Consider the following 20,646-nt stretch of genomic DNA (forward strand, 5'->3'; position numbering starts at 1 on the left):
CACTTAATTAACTAGATATGTTAATCTGTTTTTACCTGTGAATAGACAATTGTTAAAGCTTTGATGTATTGTTCATATGTTTGTTCTACTGTTTAATCCATTCCCTATGTATCCAGAATCTCTGTGACTCTGGAATGTCAGGTTATATAAATATGTGTTCTGCTTTTAAATAAAGTGTTCATTTTGTGTTCAGAAACCTGAGTGTTGCCTCAGTTCTGTTCACCTCCCTAACTTTAGACTGCGGTCAAAGGGGGATACCAGGTGCTATTGCTCTGGATAAAGGAATGTCCGGGTCAAGGAAAGTGTTCTGACGGAGGTACTCATTCGGGGTACTAGGCGGTCCGTCACATGTGGTTTATCTGAAAACCAAGTTTTCTTAAATGATTATGTCCTTATAACCCTTTGAGTGCTAAGCATTTTCCCACCTGGGTGCTAAGCTGGATTTTAGGGTTTTTTATTTTTTTAAATGTTTTTTTTTTTTTAACTTTTTTTTCTTTTCTTCTTTCAGATCCCCAAGACTTATACCATTGGAAAGGTTAGGCAATTAACTTTCCAATGGTGGTTCTGTAGCTGCTTAGATGCCTAAGATACAGGTATCCAAGCAGCACACCCCATTTCCTTATACTGTCTATTGTGAATTTTAAATAAAGTTGCACAGGGACGTCATTGCTCGTGCCGTCACCACGCAAAAGGTGAAGCCGTCGTTAGCACCTGACTGAAACAGTTTATGACGGCTCATAGCCGTCGTTAGCACTCAAGGGGTTAAAGGTACAGAGTACAACAATTTTCATATAACTGCATGTAATAGACTACTATAAAGAAGAATATGCACAGATACTGATCTAAAAATCCAGTATAAAACTTTACAAAAACTTAGAGGCTCCCAGTTTAGCACTGTTGATGAGGTTAGGCTGGGACACCCAGAGAATGGGGCTGAGAAAGCAGGAATAACAGATACCCCCCTATAAGAAAAGACAGATTACACAAACAGGAGCAAGCAGGAATCTGAAGACTTCAGAATACATCAGATTCTTTGGACTTGGTTAGGAGTCTTAAAATCAGAACAATGTTATTAAAAAAAAAAAAAAAGGAAAAAAAAAAAAAAGCAGCAAAATTATACACTGTTGCAAAACACTCCCAGATGGGCTATTTAAATGTTCATCTACAAAACATTTAAGCAAAGAAAAATCTAGTGTAAAATATCCCTTTAAAGTGAATGTAAAGTCAAGGAAAGCTGTTAATCCCATATTGTTATTCAATCCAGATGGACACTTAAATGTAAATGAAAAGAGAAAGACAACTAAAAAATGATAGTTAAGGAAAATAATAATAACCAGATAGAAATAAGGAGACAAAGAAGAGAGCTGTTAGGAGAAAAAATGAAATTCAACATAAAAAACAATAAATTAAGAAAGAAATAACGATTTTATGAAGCCTTAATTTTTCATTACTTCTCTTTTTGAGCAAAAAAACAAAACAAGGGAGGAGGATGGGGAGTTTGTTGGACAGTTTATGGACACTATACCTCAGATGATTGGTCCATCTCTTCTTGGTTCATTAGAATATTTCTGTCATTGGCTGATTACTTTTTGTCTTTGTCTTTTTTAATTTTACAAAAATGTCAGTTTTTGAGTTTTACTTTGAAAAGCTGCATTAATGAGTAGTAAAAGAGATAGCAAAATACTAGTCTCTAGGGTCTTGTAATACAATTATTCTATATTTCAGGATAAATAACCTTTAGAGATTATAATGCATTTTAAATATAAACTTTTTTTTTTATCAAAAAAGCATAAAAAAAGTCTTATTTAAGAAAAAAAAAAATCTGATTTATAAAAATAAACACCAAGATTGTTATTGATTAAAAAAATATATGCTTTTAACCGCCGTTATATTCTGTCACAACGGCGCTGGGCTTTAAAGCCGTTATGATGGAATACGTCATAGCCAACGGTTGTCCAAAAGCCTACTGCGCTTGCAGGATTTGATTGCAGTCTGGAGGGCGTTCCTAGCGTCATAGGGACGCCCCCCAGAGCCGATCCCATCATTGAAATCTCGCGATCGTTTGCATGATTTCAATTTGTCTACATCGGAACAGTGTTCTGATGTAGACTTTATAACCCGGTCATGAAAGGGTTAATACCCATTCCCCACATTTCCACAACCAACAGTTATATTAATATATTTTATAACATTTAAACCTCTACGTTCCTGCCTGTTTCTAAGCCACTTCAGACAGCCTCTTGTCACATGCTTTTTTTAATTATCTTTTTCCCAACAAAAGACTGCTAATCCATGTCGGCCATATAGATTACATTGTGCTCTCATGCTCGTGGAGCTGTGGCTGGCACTTCACTAAATGGCTAAAATGCAAGTCAATAGATAATAGCCATGTGATCAGGGGGCTGTCAAAAAAATAATTTATGTAAGAACTTACCTGATAAATTCATTTATTTCATGGTGGCGAGAGTCCACGAATAGTTACATATGGGATATACATTCCCACCAGGAGGAGGCAGTTTCCCAAACCTCAAAGCCTATAAATACCCCACCCACCTCACATCTCAGTTTAACGTATAGTCAAGAAGAGAGGTGTGTTTAAAAAAAAAAAACGGGGGAAAGGAAATAAGAAAAAGCCATAAATAAAAGGAACAGGAAAAAAAGATGTGCTCTGTTAAAAAAAAAAAAAACATAATAGGGAAACTCTCGCAACCATGAAAGAAATTAATCAGGTAAGTTCTAACATACATTAGGTTTTATTTCATATAGGTGGCGAGAGTCCATGATTTGTTACATATGGGATATAATACCCAAGATGTAGAAGAACACAAGTAATAAAATAAAAAGGGAGGGATAAAATATAAACCGCTTTTATTGCTGAAAATAATATCCAAATTAAAGTCTTTTAATAACTAAAAAAACCTAATTTTTTTTTTTTTTTTATAGGCAACAGAATCAACGAGTGACTACTGCCTGAAGAACCTTTCTACCAAAAGCTGCTTCTGAAGAGGCAAAAACATAAAAATGGTAAAATTTGGTAAAAGTATGCAAAGAAGACCAAGTGGCTGCTTTGCAGATTTTATCATCTGAAGCCTCATTCTTAAAAAAGCCCAAGATGTGGCAAATGACCTTATAGAATGAGCAGTAATACTGAGGCGGAGACTGACCCGCTTTCAAATAAGCTTTGTGAATCAGAAGTTTTAACCAACAGAGGCTAAAGAAATAGCAGAAGCTTTCTGACCCTTCAATAAAAAAGACAAAATCTAAAAGTCTTTCTGAAATCTTTAGTGGCAGCAACATAGTATTTCAAAGAACATCCAAAGAATGTAAAGATCTTTCTGCATCATTTTTTTGGATTAGGACACAAAGAGGGACATCAATTTCCCTGTTAATGTTGTTATAATAAACAATTGGCAAAAAATTTGTAAAAAAGTAGTCCGCAAAACTGCTTTGTTTTGATGAAAAATCAAGTAAGGTGTTTCACAAGAAAGGGCGGATAATTCTGAAACTCTTCTAGCAGAACAAATAACCAAAAGAATAAAAAAAACTTTCCAAGTACAGGGAGTGCAGAATTATTAGGCAAGTTGTATTTTTGAGGATTAATTTTATTATTGAACAACAACCATGTTCTCAATGAACCCAAAAAACTCATTAATATCAAAGCTGAATAGTTTTGGAAGTAGTTTTTAGTTTGTTTTTAGTTATAGCTATTTTAAGGGGATATCTGTGTGTGCAGGTGACTATTACTGTGCATAATTATTAGGCAACTTAACAAAAAACAAATATATACCCATTTCAATTATTTATTTTTACCAGTGAAACCAATATAACATCTCAACATTCACAAATATACATTTCTGACATTCAAAAACAAAACAAAAACAAATCAGTGACCAATATAGCCACCATTCTTTGCAAGGACACTCAAAAGCCTGCCATCCATGGATTCTGTCAGTGTTTTGATCTGTTCACCATCAACATTGCGTGCAGCAGCAACCACAGCCTCCCAGACACTGTTCAGAGAGGTGTACTGTTTTCCCTCCTTGTAAATCTCACATTTGATGATGGACCACAGGTTCTCAATGAGGTTCAGATCAGGTGAACAAGGAGGTCATGTCATTAGATTTTCTTCTTTTATACCCTTTCTTGCCAGCCACGCTGTGGAGTACTTGGACGCGTGTGATGGAGCATTGTCCTGCATGAAAATCATGTTTTTCTTGAAGGATGCAGACTTCTTCCTGTACCACTGCTTGAAGAAGGTGTCTTCCAGAAACTGGCAGTAGGACTGGGAGTTGAGCTTGACTCCATCCTCAACCCGAAAAGGCCCCACAAGCTCATCTTTGATGATACCAGCCCAAACCAGTACTCCACCTCCACCTTGCTGGTGTCTGAGTCGGACTGGAGCTCTCTGCCCTTTACCAATCCAGCCACAGGCCCATCCATCTGGCCCATCAAGACTCACTCTCATTTCATCAGTCCATAAAACCTTAGAAAAATCAGTCTTGAGATATTTCTTGGCCCAGTCTTGACGTTTCAGCTTGTGTGTCTTGTTCAGTGGTGGTCGTCTTTCAGCCTTTCTTACCTTGGCCATGTCTCTGAGTATTGCACACCTTGTGCTTTTGGGCACTCCAGTGATGTTGCAGCTCTGAAATATGGCCAAACTGGTGGCAAGTGGCATCTTGGCAGCTGCACGCTTGACTTTTCTCAGTTCATGGGTAGTTATTTTGCGCCTTGGTTTTTCCACACGCTTCTTGCGACCCTGTTGACTATTTTGAATGAAACGCTTGATTGTTTGATGATCACGCTTCAGAAGCTTTGCAATTTTAAGAGTGCTGCATCCCTCTGCAAGATATCTCACTATTTTTTACTTTTCTGAGCCTGTCAAGTCCTTCTTTTGACCCATTTTGCCAAAGGAAAGGAAGTTGCCTAATAATTATGCACACCTGATATAGGGTGTTGATGTCATTAGACCACACCCCTTCTCATTACAGAGATGCACATCACCTAATATGCTTAATTGGTAGTAGGCTTTCGAGCCTATACAGCTTGGAGTAAGACAACATGCATAAAGAGGATGATGTGGTCAAAATACTCATTTGCCTAATAATTCTGCACTCCCTGTAAGTAGTTTAATGTCTAAAAAAATACATAGGCTCAAAAGGAGGAGCCTGTAAATACTAAGGGGTCAATTTAATCATTGTGTGGATGGACATGATCCGCTATAGCGAACCATGTCCTCCGCACATCGATAAATGCCGACAGCATACGCTCTCTGCATTTGTCATTGCACCAGCAGTTCTTGTGAACTCCTGGTGCAACGCTGCCCCCTGCAGATTCACGGCCAATTGGCCACCAGCAGGGGGTGTCAGTCAACCTGATCGTATTCGATCGGGTTTTCAGCGATGTCTGTCCGCCGCCTCAGAACAGGCGGACAGGTTATGGAGCAGCGGTCTTTAGACCGCTGCTTCATAACTTGTGTTTCTGGCGAGCCTGCAGGGCATCAATCTCCGGTCGGTGCTAGATAAAAAATACCCCTAACACTAGAATGAGACTCCATTGAGGAGAAATAGATTTAAAGGACCATAATACCCAAATGTTTAAACACTTGAAAGTGATGCAGTATAGCTGTGAAAAGCTGACTAGAAAATATCTCCTGAACATCTCTATGTAAAAAAGAAAGATATTTTATCTCAAAAGTTCCTCAGTAGCCACCTCCCATTGTAAAGGATTTCTAAGCAGCATTTTAGTGTGTCTGTCCTAGGACATCTTAGGGGATGAGCCTCGTGCACTCTCATATTATTTCACCAATCAGGTAAAGGAAGCTTACTATGAAATCTCATGAGAGTTAAGTCAAATCTCATGAGATCACAGTAAGAGAGTTCATGACCTCAGCACTGCTGATGCTGATTGGCTGCAGTTCATTTCTTCATTTTTTTTTACCTGCAGCTGGGAGCAGCTGAGTATAACTTTTTACACAGAACTTACTCTGCTGAGCTGAGGAGATTGTGAGTTAAAATATCTTCCTTTTTTACATAGAGATGCTCAGGTGATATTTTCCTGTCAGCTTTTTACAGTTATACTGCATCAGTTTCAAGTTATTTAGCATATGAGTATTATGTCCCTTTAATGACAGGATTTATTCTGGACAAAGCCTGAACAAAACAATGAATGTCTGGAAGATAGCAATCTCCCGGAGAAACATAACAGAAAGAGCAGAAATCTGTCCTTTCAAAGTACTGGCAAAGTCCTTATCTAAACCATCTTGAAGAAACTGAAGATTTCTAGGAATTCTGAATGCATGCCAAGAAAAATTATGAGTGGAACACCAGGAAATATAAGTTTTCCAAACCTTATAATAAAGAATGCATAGGCTCAAATGGAGGAGCCTGTAAAGCATTCAAAACCAAATTAAGACTCCAAGGAGGAGAGATTGATGTAATGACAGGCTTGATACGAACCAAAGCCTGAACAAAACAGTGAATATCAGGAAGCTTAGCAATCTTTCTGTGAAATAAAACAGAAAGAGCTGAGATTTGTCCCTTCAAGGAACTTGCAGACAAACCCTTATCCAAACCATCCTGAAGAAACTGTAAAATTCTAGGAATTCTAAAAGAATGCCAAGAGAATTTATGAGAGGAGCACCATGAAATGCAAGTCTTCTAAACTCAATAATAAATCTTTCTAGAAACAGGATTTACAAGCCTACAACATAGTATTAATCACAGAATCAGAGAAACCTCTATGACTAAGCCCTAAGCATTTAATTTCCATACCTTCAAATTTAATGATTAGAGATCCTGATGGAAAAACTGACCTTGAGACAGAAGGTCTGGCCTTAATGGAAGTGGCCAAGGTTGGCAACTGGACATCAGAACAAGATCCGCATACCAAAACCTGTGAGGCCATGCTGGAGCCACCAGCAGCACAAACGATTGCTCTATGATGATTTTGGAGATCACTCTTGGAAGTAGAACTAAAGGCGGGAAAATATAAGCAGGTTGATAACACCAAGGAGGTGGCAACACATCCACTGCTTCCGCCTGAGGATCCCTCGACCTGGACAGGTACCTGGGAAGTTTCTTGTTTAGATGAGAAGCCATCAGATCTATTTCTGGAAGACCCCACATCTGAACAACCTGAGAAAACACATCTGGAAGGAGGGACCACGTAAAGTCTGACGGCTGAGATAATTTGCTTCCCAATTGTCTATACCTGGGATATGAACCGCAGAAATTAGACAGGAGCTGGATTCCGCCCAAGCAAGTATCCGGGATACTTCTTTCATAGCTTGGGGACTGTAAGTCCCACCCTGATGATTGACATATGCCACAGTTGTGATATTGTCTTTCTGAAAACAAATAAACGGTTCTCTCTTCAACAGAGGCCAAATCTGAAGAGCCCTGAAAATCGCACAGAGTTACAAAATATTGATTGGTAATCTCGCCTCTTGAGATTTCCAAACCCCTTATGCTGTCTGAGATCCCCAGACAGCTCCCCAACCTGAAAGACTTGCATCTGTTGTGATCACAGTCCAGGTTGAACAAACAAAAGAGGCCCCTTGAACTATACGATGGTGATCTAACCACCAAGTCAGAGAGAGTCGAACATTGGGATTTAAGGATATTAATTGTGATATATTTGTATAATCCCTGCACCATTGGTTCAGTAAACAAAGCTGGAGAGGTCTCATATGAAAACAAGCAAAGGGGATTGCGTCCGATGCTGCAGTCATAAGACCTAAAACTTCCATGCACATAGCTACTGAAGGGAATGACAGACTGAAGGTTCCGACAGGCTGCAACCAAATTTAATTGTCTCTTGTCTGTTAGAGACAGAGTCATGGACACTGAATCTATCTGGAAACCTTACCCCGCTCTCTGATTACAGAGAGTAGGGCACCGAGAACCTTTGAAAAGATTCTTGGAGCTGTTGCTAGGCCAAAAGGAAGAGCAACAAATTGGTAATGCTTGTCTAGAAAAGAGAATCTCAGAAACTGATAATGATCTGGATGAATCGGAATATGAAGATATGCATCCTGCAAGTCTATTGTGGACATATAATGCCCTTGCTGAACAAAAGGCAGAATAGTCCTTATAGTCACTATCTTGAAAGTTGGTACTCTTACATAACGATTCAAAATTTTCAGATCCAGAACTGGTCTGAATGAATTTTCTTTCTTTGGGACAATGAATAGATTTGAATAAAACCCCAGACCCTGTTCCGGAAACGGAACTGACATGATTACAACCCTGAAAACTCCAGGTCTGAAACACACTTCAGGAAAGCCTGAGCCTTTACTGGATTTGCTGGGATGCGCAAGAGAAAATATCTTCTCACAGGAGGTCTTACTCTGAATCCTATTCGGTACCCCTGAGAGACAATACTCAGAATTTGAGAAAAAGAATGTGATGGCACTACTATTGATATTTAGGGTTGGGCTAATAATAATGTAGGGTTGGCCTTATTAACAGTAGTTATTGACCTTAGGTGCTGTGTACAAAATCACATATTTGAATATACAACCAAAGAAAGTTGCAAAAAAAGTGTACACATTAGTAGCATTCAAACCCACAAAAATATTTGTACGTATAGCGTGGTGTGTGTGTAAGGAAAAAATGACACTTTAAAATGTTAAAACTTTAATAAGTAACATTAAAAATTGGGCACACTTAAAAACCCTAGAGAACTAGTAGTTATAGCAGGTCAATTTGTCTGCAATAATAACAGGCAAAGCTAAATTATAATGTACAGAAGTCAGATATATATTTGTGAATTCACCCAGGGTCTAGGGTGTAATGTATCTTTGTATATGAAAAATTCTCAAATTGATTAAAAAGAACAATGTTTGGTGAACACAATAAGACCAAATTTTGTTTATTCGGTACCTATTTCCAACTTGCATTATAAGTGAAATACCTCGAGAACCCTGTTTAGAGACATTGGGAGATATTCTCCTAAGCAATTATCATAGTTGTTGCTTGATAATTTTGAGTATCCAATAGCTTTATTGTTGTAAATTATACTCCGATAATTACATATAATAGGGGTTGTCACTATACCATCCACAAAATAATATGTATGTGGCAACAATTATTGTGCTTATATCAAAAATAGTATCGCTGAATAGTATGTTATCCAACAGTATAGATGTTTACATCAGTTATGTTGCCACTAAGTAGTGTAGTTTTGAGCTAGATGCTACGATTAAACATTATATAGGGATTAGATAGCCAGGTGATTTGTTTGCTGCCTCTTAATGCACTGGGACAAAAGGGGACCCCCCAAGCGCCTACCAAACCGGAGGCAAAAGGGGAAGGCAAAATGGGAAAGCACTGTAAGTTTACTACAGTTGAAATTTAATAACAGTTTAAAAACATACAATATATATCATGGATCCATGAGATAAAATAACAGATAAAAACAGTTCAAATTATACAAACAATGTGTAAAATGTCGACAACAAATAATCAGCAATAGATATTCAACGGTCCTAGACTGAGATTGCACGGGACTGGGTAATGGGTGTTAAACCATATAAAATCAAATAACTAGTGTCCAAAAGTGTTCAATAGTGCGAAAAATCCAAAATTCAAAATCCAGAATGTTAAAAATAAAAATATATAAATATAAAAATCCAGAGTCAATGTGATGAAAACAAGTGTGTCTTTAAAAATAGTGAGTTGTAATTCTGTTGCGAACAAGACAAAAAATGAAAAGAAAAAATATGCAGTGTAGGCAAAGTGAAAAAATATCAAATAGTAAAAATAGTCACCCAAACCTAAATGGATATTCCTTGTAGTGAACCCACAGTGTAGATAATCCTTGAGGGTGGGAGAGGAGGAGAAGTAGTGTCCACAGGAGTGAAAAAACGTACTAAAAGACTGAACCAGTTTGGCCCAAAAAACGATATCCACCTAAAATACAAAGACAAATATGGTGCAGGTAACTTCACACAATTGTACATAAAAGGGAATAGGCTTACCAATACTCAGTCGACGCGTTTCGGCCCCTGTCAGGCCTTTATCAAGACTGAGTTTATTTAGGAGAATGTGTCCTTATAAAGGGTATTGTAGCCAATAATCAGATTGAATTTTTGCGCCAAAACTTTAAGCTCCGCCCACTTCCTGTTGACTGCATTGTGGGTATGGGCATTGTATTCATAGTAAGGGCATTTTCTCCAATACTATTCCTATATTGGTCCTGTATTCTGCATTGTGGGTATGGGCATTGTATTCATAGTAAGGGCATTTTCTCCAATACTATTCCTATATTGGTCCTGTATTAGTCCTAACCAACTAATCTGTGTTAGCTTAGAGAAGGGAAGTGGTCTACCTGATATCTGTTACGTGTGTATAGTTACTTAATACCAAGGTTAGTACCGGATGTTGACTTCCGGTTGGTACGGACACTGATGTCACTTCCGGTGTATCTGCATATAGTATAGCAGATTTTAGCAAAATTCTAAAATACCCAACTTATTGTGCCAGGATATGGCTATAGTGATTCATCTGTCATAATGAGATTGGATAATTATTTTAGAGAGTAATTATGCTATATGAAGTGTTGACAATTGCCCACGGAGTGTTATTTCCGATAACGGCAAAATGTGACGTCATTTCCGGTTCCGGAATGTCCCCGGAGTTGTACTTCCGGTTTTGCTAAATTTTAAAGGTGTTTCCGGTCCGTTCTTAAGAATAGACGTGACAGGCTAAAATGATACAGGGTAGTAGTATGGGACAAACATATCAGTTCCGGACTACATAGGAGAGGACATAATCATCTTGTATCTATTAGAAACAGACAGACCTTACTTTAGGATAAACGTGACAGGCTAAGATGATACATGTATGGGACAAACATGTCAGTTCCGGACTATACAGAAAAGGACCGAATGGATGTTGGATCAGAAAATATCCGAAGTAGAGAAGATTGAACGCACAGATCTGATTAAATACAAGGCGAAAGCTAAAGAGGAGAAGAACGATTTCCTCGATATACCAATGATCACCGAATATAGTCAGAATAAGGATATTATTGAGAAAATCTTCAATAAGCACTGGGCTCTTCTGAAAGAGGATGAACTGATTGGTGAGAAATTACCTCCCAAACCTAGGTTCATATATATGAAAACTAAAAATCTGAGGAATAGGATTGCACCCAGTATTCTTAAAAAAGAGAAAGCTGGAGTAAAAGATGTATTTGGGAAGAAGATCAGAGGATTCTTCCCCTGTCCGTCCTGCAAAGCCTGCAAGTGTGGAACTAAGTCTGCAACATTTAAATGTCATAATACAGGAGCAACACACAAGATCCATGACATGATACGATGCCAAGATAAAGGGATTGTATATATGCTACAATGCCCATGTGGCCTACAATATGTGGGCCAAACGTCAAGGCTTTTAAGAGATAGGATATGAGAACATCTGTTGCAAATTGAGAAGTGCAGCATGGAAACATCACTGTACAAGCATTTCACCCTAAAACACAATGGAAACATTAAAGATCTGTCCTTCATGGGCATTCAGAAAATCAACAAAGGATGGAGAGGAGGTGATTTTGAGAAAAAATTACTCATTACAGAATCCAAATGGATCTTTACCCTTGACTGCCTCCATCCTAAGGGACTGAATAATAAAGAGGACTTTTCCCATTTGTTTAAAATCACATAAATCCTGCCTCATAAATGCCCTCTCGTCAAAACCCCCAGAAACACCAGTGTATCATGATCAGTTATCATCGATGAAACATAGAATTAAGGTATACTCTAGATAAACCTTCAGTTTATTGCAGCTCTTTTCAGCCCACTAAAGTCGTATGTGCCCACTACTAGAACAACTAGAGCCCTACACTTTCCATAAATAACTATTCCCACTAAGGAATATCGTTATGTAGTATGCTAGATAACTTATCTATGTATATAGCCGCTAAAGCGATATAGCTTATATGATTTTACGTCTCTAGATTCGAAGACCCTGAGGGGCATACTCTGCAATACACATACAATGTGCAAGGTCACGGTTTCATGTATATATTTACGACAACTGTTTTATTATATTTCCGAGGTACATACCAGTCCCCTCTAGTGCCATACCATCAATTATTTTATCTCCACAAAGTTTGATTAAGGCTTATGAGTCTATAAGCTAGCTCCCTATTTTCTCCATGTTTAATCAAGAGACAGTTCATTAATCACCACCAATAGGGTCATATGAGTTGTCGTGACGCCAAGACCTAGTCAATGCCGTTCTTCGGCCATATCTGATCATAGTTCAACTATCTAAATTTGCCTAGATGCGTATTTCTCTAGCATCCAATGTGGTTTAGATACGGATCTAATGTGATCCACGGCCCCAGTTGCAAATTTCAGCAACTAACTAAATTCCACCCCAAACATGGTAGTGACGTCACGATTTTGGGGATTAAAATATTCGACTACCTATCTACATTGATCAATTCTATATTATATGTGGAATTACCTGAAATGAGGCTTTATGAGCTATTATAAGCCCACTTACCTTCATAAGCTATTTGTATAAGCTATTAATCTGGATGTTTATCTGATTACCATTTATTTCTATCTCTATCTATTTGTATCTGATTTGTTATGCTATCCAAATAGCCATCTCCCTTGTTTCTATAGTAACCCACTCAAGTAGTCATTTTTATTCACAACCTTTTTATTCACACCATTTGTATATACAGCTTGCAAGCGAGCTACAATTAATACACACAAGTGAATTTTAAAAATTATTATATAATTTTTTATTAGATACATGTTATGTCTTTCTAATAGACACAAGATGATTATGTCCTTTTCTGTATAGTCCGGAACTGACATGTTTGTCCCATAGATGTATCATCTTAGCCTGTCACGTTTATCCTAAAGTAAGGTCTGTCTGTTTCTAATAGATACAAGATGATTATGTCCTCTCCTATGTAGTCCGGAACTGATATGTTTGTCCCATACTACTACCCTGTATCATTTTAGCCTGGCACGTCTATTCTTAAGAACGGACCGGAAACACCTTTAAAATTTAGCAAAACCGGAAGTACAACTCCGGGGACATTCCGGAACCGGAAATGACGTCACATTTTGCCGTTATTGGAAATAACACTCCGTGGGCAATTGTCAACACTTCATATAGCATAATTACTCTCTAAAATAATTATCCAATCTCATTATGACAGATGAATCACTATAGCCATATCCTGGCACAATAAGTTGGGTATTTTAGAATTTTGCTAAAATCTGCTATACTATATGCAGATACACCGGAAGTGACATCCGTGTCCGTACCAACCGGAAGTCAACATCCGGTACTAACCTTGGTATTAAGTAACTATACACACGTAACAGATATCAGGTAGACCACTTCCCTTCTCTAAGCTAACACAGATTAGTTGGTTAGGACTAATACAGGACCAATATAGGAATAGTATTGGAGAAAATGCCCTTACTATGAAGTGTACTATACCACCAGGAGCAATTATTGTTCCAGCACCTCTCACCCAGACCTAGCATTATCCGACTGAGATGTTTTGTGCCTGGGCTATGAATACGACTACCCAACTGGAGGGATCATTTTAACTTATTTTGCTGTTTTATCTTCTAAACGTTTGTTAGTATGTATTTTGTACTTGCACTTATGTCTCAATAAATTACCCTGCACTTGAATTGGGCTGCGCCTGTCTTCTACTTTGTCCTAGTTTATGAATACAATGCCCATACCCACAATGCAGAATACAGGACCAATATAGGAATAGTATTGGAGAAAATGCCCTTACTATGTATACAATGCCCATACCCACAATGCAGTCAACAGGAAGTGGGCGGAGCTTAAAGTTTTGGCGCAAAAATTCAATCTGATTATTGGCTACAATACCCTTTATAAGGACACATTCTCCTAAATAAACTCAGTCTTGATAAAGGCCTGACAGGGGCCGAAACGCGTCGACTGAGTATTGGTAAGCCTATTCCCTTTTATGTACAATTGTGTGAAGTTACCTGCACCATATTTGTCTTTGTATTTTAGGTGGATATCGTTTTTTGGGCCAAACTGGTTCAGTCTTTTAGTACGTTTTTTCACTCCTGTGGACACTACTTCTCCTCCTCTCCCACCCTCAAGGATTATCTACACTGTGGGATCACTACAAGGAATATCCATTTAGGTTTGGGTGACTATTTTTACTATTTGATATTTTTTCACTTTGCCTACACTGCATATTTTTTCTTTTCATTTTTTGTCTTGTTCGCCACAGAATTACAACTCACTATTTTTAAAGACACACTTGTTTTCATCACATTGACTCTGGATTTTTATATTTATATATTTTTATTTTTAACATTCTGGATTTTGAATTTTGGATTTTTTGCACTATTGAACACTTTTGGACACTAGTTATTTGATTTTATATGGTTTAACACCCATTACCCAGTCCCGTGCAATCTCAGTCTAGGACCGTTGAATATCTATTGCTGATTATTTGTTGTCGACATTTTACACATTGTTTGTATAATTTGAACTGTTTTTATCTGTTATTTTATCTCATGGATCCATGATATATATTGTATGTTTTTAAACTGTTATTAAATTTCAACTGTAGTAAACTTGCAGTGCTTTCCCATTTTGCTTTCCCCTTTTGCCTCCGGTTTGGTAGGCGCTTGGGGGGTCCCCTTTCTCACTTGACTTTATTGGTGGTCACTAGGTACACCCCTCCCCCGAGCAAGGGGCTTAGAGTAGGCGCTAGTTCCATCTCCCATTAATTGCACTGGGACAAAAGTAAAGCGGTAGAGGAATTGTAATATCTAAATTCCTCTAATTGTTAGTGCTTTGATTGTTGTTTATCTAATAAGATCATGAAGATGGAATACGATCGTTGTAACTAAACAATAATGACCTACACACAAAGTAATGGTGGTATCTCAGTAAAAAGTTACTACTACCGTTGTTTTCCAGTAACTAAGGATATTGGTATTAAGTCGATATGCACGTTAGGAGTAAGCAATCCTTGTTACTATATGAGGATACTATAACAGCTCAGTAGCGTCTTAGTCAGTGCTGTAGTGTATAATTTTGCACTGCAGTTTGGACGGTCTAAGTGTACCAATGATTATTACCGTGAGATCAAATAACTAAAGAGCTTATTGGAGCATAACGGTCATAGCATTATTTACTGATCATATAAAGATAATCTTATAGTTATTTAATATACATGTATTAACTCTGTTATCCACTAATAGTTTCCTTTGGTCTATATAAGTAACAACCCAAATGTTTAGTCAAGCGTTGTGCTTTATAGTGGATTACCGGTTAATATGCTTAAATAGTGGATGCAGGGGCGAAACTACAGGGGGTGCAGAGTTCGCAGGTGCGACTGGGCTCCTGAGGGTGGGGGCCCAGCTAAAAAAAAAATTTTTTTTTTTTTAAATAAAAAACGTTAACCTACCACTGCCTGCACTGATATCATGTGAGTGTGACATGACTACAGGGGTTAGTGGTTCTGTTTTACCCATTGGTGTTTATGTGTGTGTGTGTATGTATGTGACTGTGTGTGTATTTATGCATGTATGTGTGTTTGTGGAACCAGCAAATTACAGACCTTGTTACTACAGCATGGGGGGCAGGGGGTAAACAGTGTCACTATACAGTACCACTATATACAGTAAGGGGGGCTGGACCATGTCACTGACTACTGTGGTCACTTTATAAAGTACTGGGCGGGTAGGGTCAGGCCAGCCATCTCACCGGCAGATTAAAGACTGTGTCACTAACTCACTATATACAGTACTGGTGGGTTAAACAGTGTCACTATATACAGTAATAGGGGGTCAGACCATCTCACAGACTGTGGGCACAGGGTACCTCCTTTTGCAGACATGTAATCTGATTCACATTTTTTTTTCTGTGTTAAATGTAAAAAAAAAAAAAAATCTATTAAATTCACCTTTTTTTGGAGGGGGAGGGGTGGTGGTGGTGGGGCCCCTTCTTAGATTCTTGCACCTGGGCCCTGTGGTTTCTAGTTACGCCTCTGAGTGGATGCAAGGTTAGTAGCTTTGCAAAATGTACATCTTAACACTCTATTAGTCCCCAGTCCCACCAAAAGTAAAGGTATATTGGATAAAGCTACAAAAGTGGTTATACAAATGTCTCTGTAGTCATAAAACGAATACAAATTATCAGCTATTACGAGACATTAGTCTTGAGTATTGTAACTTGTAACTTTACAAGTTACAATACTTTACAATAGATTATCTTTATATGATCAGTAAATAATGCTATGACCGTTATGCTCCAGTAAGCTCTTTAGTTATTTGATCTCACGGTAATAATCATTGGTACACTTAGACCGTCCAAACTGCAGTGCAAAATTATACACTACAGCACTGACTAAGACGCTACTGAGCTGTTATAGTATCCTCATATAGTAACAAGGATTGCTTACTCCTAACGTGCATAGATATCCTTAGTTACTGGAAAACAACGGTAGTAGTAACTTTTTACTGAGAAGATGACCCGAATATAAATAGGCTTTCCTTAGATAAGATTCAAGTTTCCCATCTAAAGGATCTTTAAAAGAAGTACTATCTAGTAGTACATTTAGCAAGAGTAGAGATAACCCCATCAACTTTGGGGATCTTTTCCCAAAACTCCAATGTAACTGCTGGCAAAGGATACAATTTTTTAAATCTTGAAGGAATAAAAGTACCAGGCCTATTCCATTCCTTAGAAATCATATCAGAAATAGCATCAGGAACTGGAAAAACCTCTGGAGTAACCACAGGAGGTTTATAAACAGAATTTAAACGTTTACTAGTTTTATTATCAAGAGGACTAGTTTCCTCAATATCCAATGTAATCAACACTTTTAATAAAGAATGAATACACTCCATTTTAAATAAATAAGTAGATTTGTCAGTGTCAATATCTGAGGAAGGATATTCTGAATCAGATAGATCCTCATCAGAGAAGGATAATTCCATATGTTGTCAGTCATTTGAAATTTCATCAACTTTATGAGAAGTTTTAAAAGACCTTTTACGTTTATTAGAAGGCGGGATCGCAGACAAAGCCTTCTGAATAGAATCAGCAATAAATTATTTTAAATTCACAGGTATATCTTGTACATTAGATGTTGAAGGAACAGCAACAGGCAATGTACTATGACTGTTGGACACATCTGCTTGTAAAAGTTTATCATGACAACTATTACAAACCACAGCTGGAGATATAATCTCCACAAGTTTACAACAAATGCACTTCGCTTTGGTAGAACTGTTATCAAGCAGCAGGGTTCCAACAATGATTTCTGAGACAGGATCAGATTGAGACAAAAACAACATATAAAGCAAAATTATCAATTTCCTTATATTACAGTTTCAGGAATGGGAAACAAATGCAAACAGCATAGCCTTCTGACAGAGAAAAAAGGCTAGAGGCATATAGGAAATGGGTTTTAAATAATGACTCTCGTCATTGAAGACGCAACCTTGCGAAAGGACTCGGCGTCAACTAAGATGCCGGAAGTGACAAATTTGTGTCATCGAACGTAACTTTGCGCCAAAAATTACACAATATACTTTGGCATTTTGCGCCCTCGCGAGCCTAAAAAAAAGACAATACCCCAGGTAAGAAATAAATTTTTCCCATATATGAAACTGACAGTCTGCAAAAGGAAATATACTGAAAACCTGAATCATGGCAAATATGAGTACAATACATATATTTAGAACTTTATATAAATACATAAAGTGCCAAACCATAGCCGAGTGTCTTAAAGGGACAGTCAAGTAAAAAAAAAAACCCTCATGTTTAAAATAGGGCATGTCATTTTAAACAACTTTCCAATTTACTTTTATCACCAATTTTGCTTTGTTCTTCTGGTATTCTTAGTTGAAAGCTAGGCCTAGGAAGGCTCATATGATAATTGCTAAGCCCTTGAAGGCCGCCTCTAATCACATGCTTTTGTATTTGCTTTTCACAGCAGGGGAGAGCTAGTTCATAGACACTGCACTAATTGGCTAAAATAAAAGTCAATAGATAATAAATAAAATGTCATGTGATCAGGGGGCTGTCAGAAGATGTTTAGATACAAGTTAATCACAGAGGTAAAAAGTGTATTATTATAACTGTGTTGGTTATGCAAAACTGGGAAATGGGTAATAAAGTGATTATCTATCTTTTAAAACAACAAAAATTCTGGTGTTGACTGTCCCTTTAAGTAATAAAAACATACTTACCAAAAGACACCCATCCACATATAGCAGATAGCCAAACCAGTACTGAAACAGTTATCAGTAGAGGTAATGGAATATGAGAGTATATTGTCAATCTGAAAAGGGAGGTAGGAGATTAATCACTACGACCGATAACAGAGAACCAATGGAATAGATCTCCAGTGAGGAAAACCATTGCATTCAATAGGTAATACTCACTTCACATCCCTCTGACATTTACTGTACTCTGAGAGGAATAGGGCTTCAAAATGCTGAGAAGCACATATCAACGTAGAAATCTTAGCACAAACTTACTTCACCACCTCCATAGGAGGCAAAGTTTGTAAAACTGGATTGTGGGTGTGGTGAGGGGTGTATTTATAGGCATTTTGAAGTTTGGGAAACTGCTTCTCCTGGTAGGATTGTATATCCCATATGTCATTAGCTCATGGACTCTTGCCAATTTTCTTACATTTCAATTGGGTAAACATGAAGAAAAAATAAATAAAAAGTCTTTTCAATAGGGTTTCATGAAAACTTATTTTTATTGGTTAGGACTGTCTGTGTTTGAATAACTTTTTTTTCACTGAAATGGCAAAAAATATGTTGTATAATGTGGAGTATAAAGCAGAACTATGAACGTGTCATAGTTTTGTGGCCCTAGGGAAAGGTGGACCTAAAATTGTGTGTTTTGGATGATCACACGTCAAAACAGCCCTCTGGATGAAAGATCAGCGAGCAAACAGATGGTGCAACCCACCGATTTATTTACTTGCGTTTATGATTAATAAGCATGACAATATTGGTAACACACCGGCATCTACCGTCCTTACCACAAACTAGTGGCGCACTCAAAAAACATTTTTTTTTAATCATGCAGTATATCACATTATCTAGCTCGACAGCACTGATCTTCCAAATCGGAACAGGAGTCTGAATGGCATGCAAAAAAAACCCGAACTACATTCTGACAGCACGGGGCGCTCTGTTTTCAAAAGGACACTGGTTTACTGCAGAACTGGCAAACAATGAGTTCATTATAAACCATAACCAAATAATTAGCTTATTAGACGAGCACGCTTATAGAGCATCGCCGTGTGTGTATACATTGGCACGCTTTGCTAGACACGCTATTCCAGCAGTGATTGGGCTACAGTGAGGTAGTAGGGGCGGTCAATAGGGCGGACGCTGGGCGCTCCACCTCCAGGCCGCCGTGTTAGAGCGTTTGGTGTGTGCAGTAGTCCGTCTCATCATGTCTCTCTGTTCAGAACCCGGTTTCTCTAGTGAGGAGGTACTTAACCTGCGTTATCCGCTGCACCGAGCCTGCAGGGACGGGGACCTCGGCTGCCTCCGCACCCTGCTGCAAGGCCCGCCCGGGAACACCGCGCTGCAGCTTGGCAAGGAAGACTCCTGCTACGGCTGGACACCCATACACTGGGCCGCTCACTTCGGAAAGGTGACTAAATGCAGTTTTCAAAACCTGTCCTAGGGTTCATTTTATGGAAGAGCGGGAAACTGGCAGTGGAATTAGGAGGAGCTAGCGCCATTTTGTTTGGAGACTGAGTTACCTGACAAAGAAAAACGGGGCGGGGGCTAGCAGTTGAGAGACAAAGAAAGAAAGGAGGAGATAAATTAGAGGGCGGTGATATATGGGCTAGTTAGTGGAATGGAATAGATTACAAATTGGGCAAGACACGCCTGTTGTGAACTGCGCACACTGTGCTAGAATACAAATAAAAACAGAATACAAATAATTATGTGAGACAAATACGTCTATTCCAGATAAATAATGTTAGCAACCTGAAGAATAGTATAACGTCAGATAAATATATGTCGGGAGTGGCCAACATTTATCCACTTTTTGGGGTGGATAATCATGTCACAAAACCTATTTTCTGAGCCACTGGTTGACTCCTTGTGCTTCCACAGCTTTTTCCGTCTTCAACTATTAAAGGAACACTGAACCCAATTTTTTTCTTTCATGATTCAGATAGAGCAAGCAACTTTCTAATTTACTCCTATTATCAATTTTTCTTCGTTCTCTTGCTATCTTTATTTGAAAAAAAGGCATCTAAGCTTTTTTTCTTGATTCAGTACTCTGGATAGCACTTTTTTTATTGGTGGATGAATGTATCCACCAATCAGCAAGGACAACCCAGGTTGTTCACCAGAAATGGGCCGGCATCTAAACTTACATTCTTGCATTTCAAATAAAGATACCAAGAGAATAAAGAACATTTGATAATAGGAGTAAATTAGAAAGTTGCTTAAAATGTCATGCTCTATCTGAATCATGAAAGAAAACATTTGGGTTCAGTGTCCCTTTAAAGTGATGCAACAAATAAAAAGGATATCGTGTGTCAACGACGTGGAAAATTCCCAAAACCACGGTATCTCTAAATATAAAAAATTGAACAAATGAATCCTTTTTATTT

General features: G+C 38.0%; 1 protein-coding gene across 1 annotated transcript in view; it reads left to right on the forward strand.

Moving 5' to 3' along the window:
- Positions 1–19,386: 19,386 nt before the first annotated feature.
- ANKRD10 (ankyrin repeat domain 10) overlaps positions 19,387–20,646 on the forward strand; it is a 177,524-nt gene continuing 176,264 nt past the window's right edge. Inside the window, exon 1 of the mRNA XM_053707779.1 lies at positions 19,387–19,667. Coding sequence (XP_053563754.1) covers positions 19,464–19,667 — 204 coding nt within the window. The 5' untranslated portion in view covers positions 19,387–19,463. The remainder of the gene's footprint in view (positions 19,668–20,646) is intronic.

This window comes from Bombina bombina, chromosome 3 (genome assembly GCF_027579735.1).
Source record: "Bombina bombina isolate aBomBom1 chromosome 3, aBomBom1.pri, whole genome shotgun sequence".
In the NCBI taxonomy this organism is placed as follows: Eukaryota; Metazoa; Chordata; class Amphibia; order Anura; family Bombinatoridae; genus Bombina; species Bombina bombina.